The following is a 13,172-nucleotide window of genomic DNA, read 5'->3' as shown; positions in this document are numbered from 1 at the left end:
AACAAAATTAAAATTCATAAAAAACCTTATAACACCTATATAATTGTGTAAACTAAACATTTTTTAACATATAATAAAAAATAAATGCATTTAATTAGAAACAAATTTGAAACTTACAAACAAAAAATGCATTTCTTCATTGCTATCAGAAGACATTTTCAGTTGTAGATGGGATGTTGAAGTGTAGTCTGAAACGGGTTAAATGATATTTATAGGAGAACCAGATTATCAGGTCGGAATTACTACCCGTTTAACCGAAATTGAAATTGGGTCCGGAACAACCCATTCCGGACCAAGTGGTCATTTTGCCAAAAAATGTAATTTGTTTTAAAACAACCAAAAAATTGGTTAGATTACTCAATTTCCCTTTAAGTTAAGCCCATATATTAAACTCTTCAGAAGGATTGCCCATAGTTTTTTATCTTCTAATTCCAAGTTCGAATTATCCAATATATTAATAGATCCAAGACAACAAGAGTGAGATTGGTGATCTCTTCAACCACCTTGTCACATAATTGCTATGCACATAATTTACTTTGTTGAATTTGTGAATTTGATAGTCAAGGGAGTCTCTGCCTGGTTGAATTAAAAATCGGCAATTGTGATTTACGGGTGTTTGGCTAAGGGGTTGTTTGATTTGCTTCTGACTGGGTCCAGTCAGACATTTTAGCTGGCCCGGTCCGAGTCGGTGTGTTTGATTTGTATTGAGTCAGGCACCTTAGATGACTCAGTTAGCTGTTTTCATCTGACTTGGTCCACCTAAAAAACGAAGCTGACCGGAAAGAGAAACTCATTTTCCCAATTAGGCCCTTCTCCTTCTCTTTTAACGGACTTCACTCCATCCTCTCAATCACAACTCTCTCGATCATCTTCAGTCTTCAGCATCGCTGACCACCTTATTTGGTCCGTTACCATCGGTCATCTTCCTCATGAAATTGAGTCCACTAGAAAAAGATGTTGACCAGAAAAATGGACGCACTTCCCCCCTTTACGCATATTCTATATCTCCTTCAGTTGAGTCGATTAGCTCCTTCCACCATCACCAATCCTCTTCCTCTTTAACAATACTTCAAAAAAAATCATGAAATCCATGCTTCTCCATCCGCCAAACCGGTCATCTTCCTCATGAAATTGAGGTAAAGCATATGGCTTATGAAGACACAGGTATGTGTGCCCTTCCCTTCTTCTTCTCTGCGGTTGCTATAGTTCCGCTTCTGGTCCTTGAATTTCTTCTTCTCTGTGATTGCTACAGTGCCGCTTCTGATCCTCGAATTTCTTTTATCTTCTACATGACCCAAATTTGAAAGACTGTTATTTTAAAGCTATGAAATTGTTACCATTGGGGTTTGTATCTGCGTTTGTAAGTAATTAGTGGGAAATGGGTTGTCTATTTTGCCCTTCAATGATATTGTTTCCTGTAAAATTAGCAAAAGCCCAAGAAGAACTTGTATATTAGTTTCCATATGAAATATCCATTTTGAATATTATAAGGATGTTGGAACAATTCCTTGATGGCTGGAGACTTTAAATTGGAACAAAACTAATGGTGATCTGATGGAATGACAAAACAAAACTTGGCAGGTATTTGTGGTGAAGTCTCAAGAGCAAAATACATTTTTTCATTAAAGGGAAGTTATTGGTTGACATTAAGAATGGGTTTAATTGTATTTTAAAAACAAAAGAAGAAACCGAAAACCTTTCAATAAAAATTATCAATTTTGAAAAGAAGATTATTAATCTCTTATGGAATCTAAATGTTGATTGCATTTAATTTTTATCATTTGTGTGTATATTTTTTACTTTTAATCTTTATGTTCTTGAGATTATAGCATAAATGGAGTTAGCTAATAATATATTGTGATTAAACAACTTTTGTGGTTTGAGGGTAATATAGTCATTTTACATAGTCAGTCAGATGCAAAATCAAACATCAAGTTTCAATCAGAAGTTAACTCAGTCAGAAATTCTAACCCAGTCAGCTTCTAACTCAGTCAGTTCTAACTCAGTTAGCAATTATCAAACGACCCCTAAGCTTGTTAAAACAACTTATTAGCTTATTAGAGGTAAAGTGTTTGGATGAAAAATAGCTTATTCCAGTTGGGAACCTCTAATAAATCATTTTTTCATAAATTACTCGACACTTACTTATTAACTTATAATCTAATAAGCTAATAAGCGATGCTTTTTTTTTTCCGAAAAACTAGACAAGCAATTCAAAGAGTCCGCCAACAACTCAATCACACTATCTGTCCAAAAACAGTCTTCCCAAATCTTCTTCTCTGTCGTTAAAAAGCCATCAACAATATCAGCCCAAATACCTTTCCATATTCAGGAGGAAATTATGAGAAGGCTTCCCGTGAAATCATTGGTTCAGTTTAGAAGTGTGTCAAAAAGATGGAAGTCTTTAATCGACAGTTCTGAGTTTATTGCTGCTCACAGTCTCTACAGCCACACTCAACATCAACATCTACTTGTATCGCATCTAGATGTGTCACAAGAGGAAGACCATGTCCTCTTCTGCCAAAGTTATACTGATGATGACACTTTCCCCAAACATAGGTCTGACCTGACTCTTCCTCCTCCTCTGTTTGCCCAAAGAAATTTTCATCCAAGAGTAATTGGTAGCTCTCATGGCTTGTTGTTCTTGTACAACCCTGCTCATGAATGTACACGTGGGATGGTTGTTATTTGGAATCCTTCTATCAGAAAATCAATTGTTGTTGATGTGCCTGCCAACCTAGATGGTGTTGGTGTTGGGGTTTGTGCTGTCACTAGTGACCCTAAGATCGTCTCGATTACACAATCTTAGGATTACCAAAATATCGATAAAAAAAATTGACAAAAGTAACAAACGCTTGTATGGCGTCTACGTGGCCACCATCCTATAGCCTAACACTTTTTCCAAAACATCAATCAGTAGATTTAAAAAAATAATAATAAAAAAAAAAAGTAACAAACGCTTGTATGGCGTCTACGTGGCCACCTCCCTTTAGCCTTAACACTTTTTCCTCTTTCCCCCCTTCTTAAGCAAAGTCTCGTCTACCCGTTTCTTACACCTGCTCTTCCCCAACACCATCACCGTCCTATACGCCGTCACTATCCACCACCACCACCCTGGTCTGCCTTCTCAGTTAACGACCTTTTTCTGTGGAAACATGAGCCTTTCACAATCGCCACTACACAATCTTTCCAATCAAATCAGGTATGTCTCTCTCTTTCTGAAGGGTTTTCTGTTTGCGATTTACCCTAGATTTGTGCTATGAAGTACAATAGGCACGATATATTAAGCTTCTAATTTGTTATGTTTAATTTTTATAGATGATGTTCAATCAATTTTGATGAAAACACTTGTTTAACTCGTTGGATTGCTATTTGGATAGCTAGATGGCGTATTGGATTGCTAAATTACATATATCTTCATTCGAAATTTTCAAATAAATTATATATATATATATATATATATATATATATATATATATATATATATATATATATATATATATATATATATATATATATATATATATATATATTTGCTTTCACTTTGAATTGTGTGGTTACTTAATTGGTTTTTTTATTTTTATTTGTAGTTTATTTTTTTGAAATTGATAATTAAGGGAGATCACCATGGCCTACCTGAAGTAGAATATCAGACAAGCAATCGACCCTCATATTCAAGTTGAACAATGTCAGACAACATACCTTTCCATATTCAGGAGGAAATCATGAAAAGGCTTCCCGTGAGATCACTGATTCAGTTCAGATGCGTCTCAAAAGCATGGAAGTCTGTGATCGATAGCTCTGCGTTTATTGCTGCTCACAGCATTCACCGCCACACTCATCCACAGCATCTGCTTGTATCATATCAAGATCCAATAGATGAGGTAAACTATGTTAGTTTTGTCGATGATCACACTCTCCCCCAACAGAGGTCTCTTCCGATTGTTCCACCGTTTATTAAACAACTGATTCATCCAAAGGTAGTTGGTAGCTCTCATGGCTTGATTTGCTTTTTCGGCTCTGATTTCACTTTTACAACTGGGATGGCTGTTCTTTGGAATCCTTCGATTAGAAAATCGATTGATGTTGTTGTGCCTGGCCGATCATTTATTGGTTTTGGGGTTTGTCCTGTCACTAGTGACCCTAAGATTGTTTCAATTACACAATCTTGGGATTACCAAAATATCGAAACTAGTTACCCTTGCAAAGTTATGGTTTACACGTTGAGCTCGGGGAAATGGAGAAATCTATCCACCAATCTGCCCCCTAAACGACTTTCAAGTTCGGGTTTGGTAGTAATTACTGATCAATATATCTATTGGCGTGCCGAGGTACCAACTCATAATGCGATTATGTCATTTGATTTGACTCATGAGAATTTTGAAGTGATAGACCTCCCGGATAGTTTAGCTTGCCGTGAGTTTGGAGACTTGTATACTTATAAGCTAAGGGAGTCTCTTGCCATGCTTCAGTACAAGGAAAACATTTGTAATGTATGGACGATGGATCATGGTGTTCAAAGATCATTTACAAAGCTATTCACAATAAAGACACCACATGAAATTGTGGGCTTTAGGAAGACTGGTGTACCTATAATGCATGTGCCAAATGATGATGATGATGATGATGAAGGGTCTAAACTTGTTGTTTATGAGCCCAACTCAGAACAAAACAATGTTCTTGAGATGACTGGATCTCCTTTTTCTTTCTATGTGAAATCCTACATGGAAACACTACTTTTGTTTGGTCGGTGTGACTCTACTAGTTATTGACAATTTGACATAAGTCGAGGATGATGGCCACATTGCAATTTAGAGCTTTGGAGCATGCATTCTTACTTGTGATGGTTTATGCTCCATGTTCTCTCTTGTTTCCTTAATTATAGGCATTAAACTACTCTATCAATTTCCTAAAAGAAGTGTCATTCCATCTTCTTTCATGCTCGTCCAAAAAAGTTGTCTTGTTTTTTTTTTTTTTTTTTTTTAATTTCCCATAAACACTAAGAATGTGGTTGGTTTGTAGTTGCGTTCGGAATTGAATTTTCAGATTACATTCCATGACATGTTTTGTTACCAAATGGACAGAATTTGAGATTGCATTCCTTAGTCGATGCTCCAATGGTCTAGCATTCTTCCATTGAATTAGGAAACCGTACCTTTAAAATTGATTTTATTCCTTCACAACCATGTAACTTTGCATGGAATATAAGTCCCAGCTCTAACCAAACCCTAGGTGTGAACCAAGAATTCACACCCGCAGCTCAAACTCATAATAATAGAGGTAACAGGTCTTACCTTCAGATTTTGGGGTTCCATTTGTTTAAACAATTTGAAGATAAGCTCTGTGACCACGAACCCATGAAAATCTCCCCTAAATTGATGTTATTCTACGTGAATTATACATCTCACTTAAAGTTATTTCAAACAAAAATGTATCAATGCAAGGTGCAACTGGTGGCAGATTCAGATGGAAGTGAACGGGTCCATTATATATAAAAACCTATAACAGGTATAAAATTCTGAAATTTTGGGGTATTTTTAGGTTTCTTCAAAAAGAAAAGTGAAAGAGTGGTTTTCCTGCACATTAGAGTAAGTAGTGCCGTTTTTGTCACGATTTATTTTTTCTATTATGCAGGTGTCTCATCATATTTGTCATACCTCTTCACCATCTTAACACTTAAAAAGGATGGGTTGTCATGACATGTTGAGCATTTTCAGTTATTAGAAAAAGAAAAATAGGAAGAAATGTGAAATTTGAACTCTCTCTCATGTGTAAGGAATTACAGAGTTCACCATGTAGTGTTCCCTTGGCACTACCACTACCTACCGAGTCCATGTCATTTTGCCGAAGGGTGGCACCGAGCCAATCCCTCAAGCCTAAGATAGGTGTGAAGAAAGGCATTTTGCGTAAAAGATGGATTTTAATCAAACAATATATATCCTTTTTTGGTTGAGTGCCAAATTAAAGCCATAACATTCCTGTTGTTCCATATAGCCCAAAATGCCGAAAGGATCGCCACATCGAAACAAATTATAAGATTCTTCTAAAGAGTCGTATTGTTGGTCCAACGCAACTGATCCATAGTGTAATCGTAAACATGGTTCAACAAATCCCACCATCGCGTACATTACCTGAAAATGAAACTGCCAATTGAAAATGTGATCAATCGATTCCAGACTAGAATTACAAATCGGTCAAAAGGTTGACGTTACTCAACTCATCTATCGTCCAAATTTATCCTTGTGGGGATACGACACGCCAAGCCAAAATATTTAATTTGACTGGATCAAGTATATTCCACCGAGTAGGATTAGAACCAATCATCAAAGTGTGAGAGTGTATATCATTCCTAGATGCCAAAACAATATAAAGTCATCTGCGTTGAGATCTCATGTCCAATAATAAGTCTTTTCACCCCTCCCTCTATGATATATTGATTCTCTCCAACTTCTTCGAATGCCACCATGAACCCATAATATTATCTCATCCGAAGATTTATTTTAGACACGATGCAAGATAAAAATATGCAACTAGCCGAGCAATAAATTTTACATCATCCGTTAAACACCATGAAATAAATTATTGTTCCCGGTTTCTTGAAAAAAAACAACATACAATCCATCCATTGCAAGAATAAAAAGGAACCTTGACGTAGACCTGTTTAATATGTAATTCTTTGGTCGGGCTTCCATTAAGCAAAGCTAAAACCATGGAAGAATCAAGACAATGAAGATGGTAATTTAGGCGATATGATATAAATTAATTGGAACCTTAAATCCTTAATGCATCTCGCAAGTACCTCGTGATGTCGCTTTTATTTTTCCAGAAAAAGAAAATATATGTTGCAAATTCAGAAGGTGTCTTCGTAATTAAGGTGGTCATTATGTTTGTGATATAAGTTCATATAGCCATATTTAAGTAAACGCTGCAACAATTGTCGCATCTATAATACTAGTATAATAATGAAAAATACACAACTGTAAGGTCATGTGAAAAGTTTATTAGATCGAATAATGTTAATTTATTATAGTAAATCAATGAAGAGCTCGCTCGTAACAAGTAAAATAGTTTTAGAAAATAGAGAATTTCTATATATTCTTCTTAGACATCCAATATTTCGTATTTGTCTATAATTTTGAAATATTATATTTAACCTTCTTTATAAGCTTTTAAAATATCAAATTTGTCCAAATATTTAATTTTAATATTTTAAAATTTTTATAATCATTTTAAGTTTATATTTTTATGAATTGATTATTATACCAATATACCCTTCTTATAAATGGAAGTTGAAAATATCATCTATACCATTTATAAACATTTCAAATATCATATTTACTCTGTCTATTTTTTTTTTTTTTTTTTTTTTTTTTTCAAATTACAAGTCTCGTTCTTGAAGCCTCTAACATCTATAATCGTTAACTTAACATTATCAATGTTCAAAACTCTTTTTTCATCAAACATGAAAAAAGGAAACAAACCCCATCACAGTTCATTCAATTCATTACTAATCAAAATGATAAATAAGATTGTAGTTATCTTGAAATGCCATAATAGAATTCTTAGTTGATGCAATGAATTCTGATTTTCTCTTTTGCCAGGAATAACAAACACAAACATGCCCAAGAATCAAAAAAATATTCAAGTCTAGGACAACACATATACAATATGAGCCAATCACAAACAGCCCATGCAAATAACTCTATTCATTGCCTAGCACTATTATTTATTATTATCATGTAATTTAACTGTGAACAATGTCGTTATGGAATCCTGTTAACTTACAGTGTTAATAAAATATTTGACTTGTGATCTACAATCTAAATGAATCACAACGTAAGCAACATGCATATTAATTTAGCCAAAACCATACTGAATTTCCAGAGCTTTAAGTATTACAACAATTCAAAGAAATGTAACTTGAATTACATTAAGAATGGTTTATAACTTATACACCAAGAGTTGAAAGATACAATGAGAAAACTGCACACATGAAACCAACGTTTTAAAAACAGGTTTTTTAGTTGAACCGGTATAGTGACCAATTTTCGATTTAACCGGTTCAATCGGTTTCTATAATTTTCATCTTTTTTTTTTTTTTTTAATTTTTTTTAATTTTCCTACACACATAAACATCCACACGTTTAAACAGTAAATATACATATAAATACAAGTCGTAGATCAATCAAAATACATTAACAAAACACATAACCATAAATTTTACATCAATACACGTACATCAAAAAGAAAATCAAGTATAATACGGAAACAAAATATAGTTTTAGATAAATACAAACGTATTAAAAAACGTTAACATTTACTATATGTTTTTATTCAAAGAAATATAAATCGGTGCTAGTTGAACCGCTTACTTCTCCGGTTCCCGGTTCAAACCGATTTTTAAAACACTACATGAAACTCAAGAAAAGATAGCACCAACATGAACAAGCAATTCAAACTGAACAGGGGCAAGGGACTGAAGAACTTTCAAAAGACCCAACTTTATAAACCCCACACGAAAAGATAATACACCAGGATAAAGAGTAGAACTTTCGCGCCCTAAATATGACAACTATCTGCCCTTAAAGCAAGAGCGAGGGCTGAGACGATGACATGGGTAGCAAGTGACAGAGTAACGCACAAGAGTATCTTGGTCTATGTAAGTGTAGGGTGTGGACAACAAGAGCTTCGTTTGAGATATCTTGGATGGTTTCATTGTGACTGTGTGGCAGGTGTATGTAGAAAAAAATCTGGAAGAAGATAGTATTGTGGGCATAACCACCTTAATATGCAATGTGCCTCTGTCGATTGTGAAGATGATTCCAAATATATGGTTAGGGACAATATTGGCATTTATTTATTTTTTATAATTATAATGATTTTGAAAATAATTAAAATTATTATAAAATGTTAAAATAAGCATTTTGGCAAATTTTGATATTTTGAAATTTATTAAGGGTAATATGATATTTCAAAATTAGATTGGACAAATACAATATTTACAATATTTGAACGTTTAAGAAATGCATATATAAAATTATCTCTTTAGAAAGACTCATTGTTTAAAGAACAGTAATCCATCTATAGTCGTCCAGATAATTACAATACTTTATTTATACAGAGGTGATTTAAGTGGGATAGGCCTAGTGTCTTGAATTCCCCAAACGGCTTATACTCAAGCAACTTCTAGAGTATTAGTCGGCGTATTTCCCTTGAAAACATATGAAATATATTGAACAACATATATAGGATAAAATACAAGAGAATGGGCCGAACCCTACAAGGCCAAAGGCCAAATACAAAGGTAAAGGTATATATACAATATACATTGATATGCCCTCGCAGTTTGAGGGGGACGCTAGCGGATACTTAAACCGGATCTGAAGTCAGAGAATAGAGGATAGGGCAGACCCTTAGTGAAAATACTAGCGTACTGGTAGCGATACGGAACATGAAGTACACGAATATGGCCAATAACTACTTTGTCCCGGACAAAATGCAACTCAAGCTCGATGTGTTTTGTTTGTTGATGTTGAACTGGATTGGAAGACATGTATATGGCGCTAATATTGTCACAATATACGAGGGTGGCAGACCGTGAGGGATGATGAAGCTCTAAAAGAAGGTTGCGAAGCCATGTTGTCTCAGCTACAGCGTTGGCTACGCCACGATACTTGGCTTCAGCACTTGACCGAGAGACTGTTTGTTGTCGTTTGGATGACCAAGAAATGAGATTATCCTCGAGAAAGACACAGTAGCCGGATGTGGACCGTCGTGTGACTGGACATCCCCCTTAATCATCATCAGAGTAAGCAGTCATGGAAAAGACAGGGGAGGAACAAAGATGAAGACCATAGTCGAGAGTGTCATGTAAGTAATGTAGAATACGCTTGAGAGCCTGAAGATGATGATCTCGAGGGTCGTGTATATATAAACATATATGTTGAACGAAGAAGGAGATATCTGGTCTCATAAAGGTCAAGTACTGTAATTCCCCCTCAAGGCTATGATACGTGGTTGAGTCAGCAACTGGTGATCGGTGGCACCAATTTTGGTGGAGGAGTCAACTGGTGTGCGTGATGGATTAAATCAAACATATTGGCACGCTTCAGTAGGTCGGTTGCGTACTTATTCTACGAAAGAAACATACCCTTAGAAGAGCAAGTGACAGAGATCCTGAAAAAGTAATCCAGTGGGTCAAGATCAGTCATGGAAAACTCTAGTCCAAGTTTGGTGGTGATGCTTTGAAGAAGTGTCGTAGTGGAGACAGTGAGCACAAATCGTCAACATATAAAAGAAGATAAGCAACATCATGTCGTTGTCAAAGTATGAATAAAGATGAGTCAATTTTATTCTTTTGAAAACCGAGAGTGTGGTGTGTTAGGAAAAACGTTAGAACCATGCTATGGGATCCTGCTTGAGGCCATATAAGGATCGATGAAGGCGACATACATGATAAGGAGGATTGGGGTTGGCGAAGCCAGATGGTTGAAACATGTAAACCGTCTCTATGAGGTGACCATGTAGAAAGGTGTTTTTCACATCTACCTGGTGAACAAGCCACTGTCTAGAAATTGCAATGTTGAGAACAGTGCGGATGGTGGCAGGTTTAACAACCGGACTATAAGTTTCATCACAATCAATACCCAGTTCTTGGTTTTTACCGTTTGCCACGAGACGAGATTTAGACCTGCTAAGAGTGCCATCTGCATTGAATTTATGTTTAAATAGCCACATAGAATGAACAATGTTAACCCCTGGTGGTCGAGGAACAAGAGACCACGTATTATTTTAATAATCACACTATATTCATCATACATGGAATTTTTCCAATGTGAGTCTTGAAGAGCATGTATGTGATTTTTTGGAATGGGTGAGAGAGTGTTAGTGTGAAGCTTTAAACGGTGAATAGGTTTAATGATACTCGATTGATAACGAGTTCACATTGGATGGATGGGAGGAGGGGTTGTTGAGGGCAGAGTAGTGGTGGTGGTTGGCGTAGGATGAGTTGCTGATGATGATGAAGAGGAGGTGTCAACAGCGGCGGAGGAGATGGGAGAGGGAGTTGGCGGTTCCCGCTGGATTAGGTTGTTGAAGGTTGATAGCAGTGAGGAGACAAGTGGAAATGATATTTGGTTTAATAGGTTTAATGATACCCAATTGATAACGACTTCACATTGGATGGATGGGAGGAGGGGCTGTTGAGGGCAGCGTAGTGGTGGTAGTTGGTGTAGGTTGAGTTGCTGATGATGATGAAGAGGAAATGTCAACAGCGGCGGAGGATATTGGAGAGGGAGTTGGCGGTTCCCGCTGGATTAGGTTGTTGAAGGTTGATAGAGGTGAGGAGGCGAGTGGCAATGATATTTGGTTTGATGTTGGAATCATGGAAATGGTATGAAGGAGGGTTATTTGGTATGACAGAAGCATAAGGAACGTTTGCTCATCAAATGTATTGTGATGGGAGAAAATAACCTTTTTGGTGTGAAGGTCAAAACATCGAAATCCCAAGTGATTTTTGGGATAGCCAAGGAAAATGCAAGGCAAGGATCAAGGATAAAGCTTGTGAGAAGCATAAAGATAGGGGTAGCATAGGTAGCCAAAAACACGAAGGTGAACAAATGAGGGTTGTTTGTTATATAGTTTGGAGTATGGTGTTGAGTTTTTGGTGGATTTTGAGGGGATTAGGTTGAGAAGATAAGATGTCATATGAAGCACCTCGACCAAGAATGTGGGTGAAAGGCGAGCTTGAAACATTAAGGATCGGATGAGATTGTTAATATTGTGGAGCATGCGCTCCGATTTACCATTTTGTTGGGACGTTTTTGGAAACGAGAAGCATAATTTTATACCATTTTGGTTGAAGAGATTGCAAAGGCTATTGTTGTCAAATCCCCCCCCCCCCAAACCGTGATCACATTGAAAGGCTCGAATTTCAGTGTGGAATTGCGTTTGGACATAAGCACGAAAGTGTAAGAACTTGGAGATAGCATCACTTTTCTATTTCAAAGGATAAACCCAAACGTAATGGGAAAAATGGTCAAGAAAAATGATGTTATAGTTTAGACCACTAATACTAGCAATGGGAGATGTCCAAATATCACAGTGGATAATATCAAAAGGAGCACCAACAATTTTATTAGAGCTAAAAAATGGAAGACAAATGTGTTTTCCTAGTTGACAAGCATTGCAAAGAGAATGAGACATAGTCTTATTACAAGAAACTAAATGACTGGAAATCATAAAACGAAGCACTTCATTGTCGGGGTACCCGAGCCTTTCGTGTCATGTAGACGGACTTGATGTGTAACACCCCATTTATTAAATAAATAAATAATTAAATAAATTAATGAATGTATAGTAGCCCTAAAATCAATAATTATATAGCAAGGTGTTGGTCTCGAGGAGCTAATTGTCACAATTTTAGAAGTTGGGGGTTGAAAGTGTAAGTTTCGGATTGATTTCTTAAATAATTGTGAAGGCAAGGACTATTTGGTAAATTATTAGGATTTAATTTGAAAAGATTTTGGAAAACTAAGGGCTGAAGGGTAACTTATGGACTTTATTTGAAAATAAATTGTAGAGGAGGGGCTATTTGGTAACTGTTGGATTGGTTATGAAAAGAATTACAAGAATAGGGGTGTAATGGGTAAATATGAGATTTGTTTTGAAAAGATTTGTATGGGGAACGACTATTCTTGGCATTATGGAAAATGGTTATGGGGACCGGGTATATAACCTTAGCACTACCGGTTACCAAAACCCCAACCCTAAACACCCTCCCAGCCGCCACCTTATCACCCTTTCTTCTCTAGCCCCGTTCCTCCACCGATTGAAGTCAAAAGCCGCCAACCTTTCCATTGCCGATGAAAACGAAGAGCCATATATCGATGTTGTGTTATTCGAGAGGAGCGGGAGAGCGTGGATCGTGGGAGTTGCAACTGTTGCCGACGACGCGTCAGTCGGAGACGGAGGAGCGGTTCATCTCCATCACTGCTGCTTCACTCCATCCTTTCTTCTCCCTTAGTCCGTCGAAGTGCCACCGTCCCTCCGTGTCTTCTTCTTCTTCTTATTCTGCCTGTCGTCGCTGCCTTATCTCATCACCACCAACCACCATGGGAGGTGGCTGTGAGTTTATGTGGGTGTGTGATGTTGCTTCAAGATTTGTGTGATTG

The 13,172-nt window shown here is 36.6% G+C and overlaps 1 protein-coding gene across 3 annotated transcripts; it reads left to right on the top strand.

The window, feature by feature from the left end:
• The first annotated feature begins 794 nt into the window (after nucleotides 1-794).
• On the top strand, nucleotides 795-4,939 carry LOC145061285 (F-box protein CPR1-like). 3 transcript variants are annotated; one of them, XM_079008719.1, is made up of 2 exons: nucleotides 795-1,164; nucleotides 3,591-4,939. In XM_079008719.1, exon 2 carries the CDS (start codon nucleotides 3,687-3,689, stop codon nucleotides 4,770-4,772), a length of 1,086 nt encoding a protein of 361 aa, XP_078864845.1. In that variant the 5' UTR covers nucleotides 795-1,164; nucleotides 3,591-3,686; the 3' UTR covers nucleotides 4,773-4,939. The 3 variants fall into 3 exon arrangements, with proteins under 3 accessions (XP_078864845.1, XP_078864846.1, XP_078864844.1); XM_079008720.1 differs by lacking the exon at nucleotides 795-1,164 and adding an exon at nucleotides 2,819-3,202 and having other exon boundaries at nucleotides 3,618-4,939; XM_079008718.1 differs by lacking the exon at nucleotides 795-1,164 and adding an exon at nucleotides 2,819-3,202.
• The last annotated feature ends 8,233 nt before the right edge of the window (nucleotides 4,940-13,172 follow it).

This window comes from Lactuca serriola, chromosome 7 (assembly GCF_051521515.1).
Source record: "Lactuca serriola cultivar US96UC23 chromosome 7, Lser_US96UC23_V15, whole genome shotgun sequence".
Taxonomy (NCBI): domain Eukaryota; kingdom Viridiplantae; phylum Streptophyta; class Magnoliopsida; order Asterales; family Asteraceae; genus Lactuca; species Lactuca serriola.
Note: the sequence above shows the minus strand (reverse complement) of the source record. Positions and strands in the feature narration are given on the sequence as shown.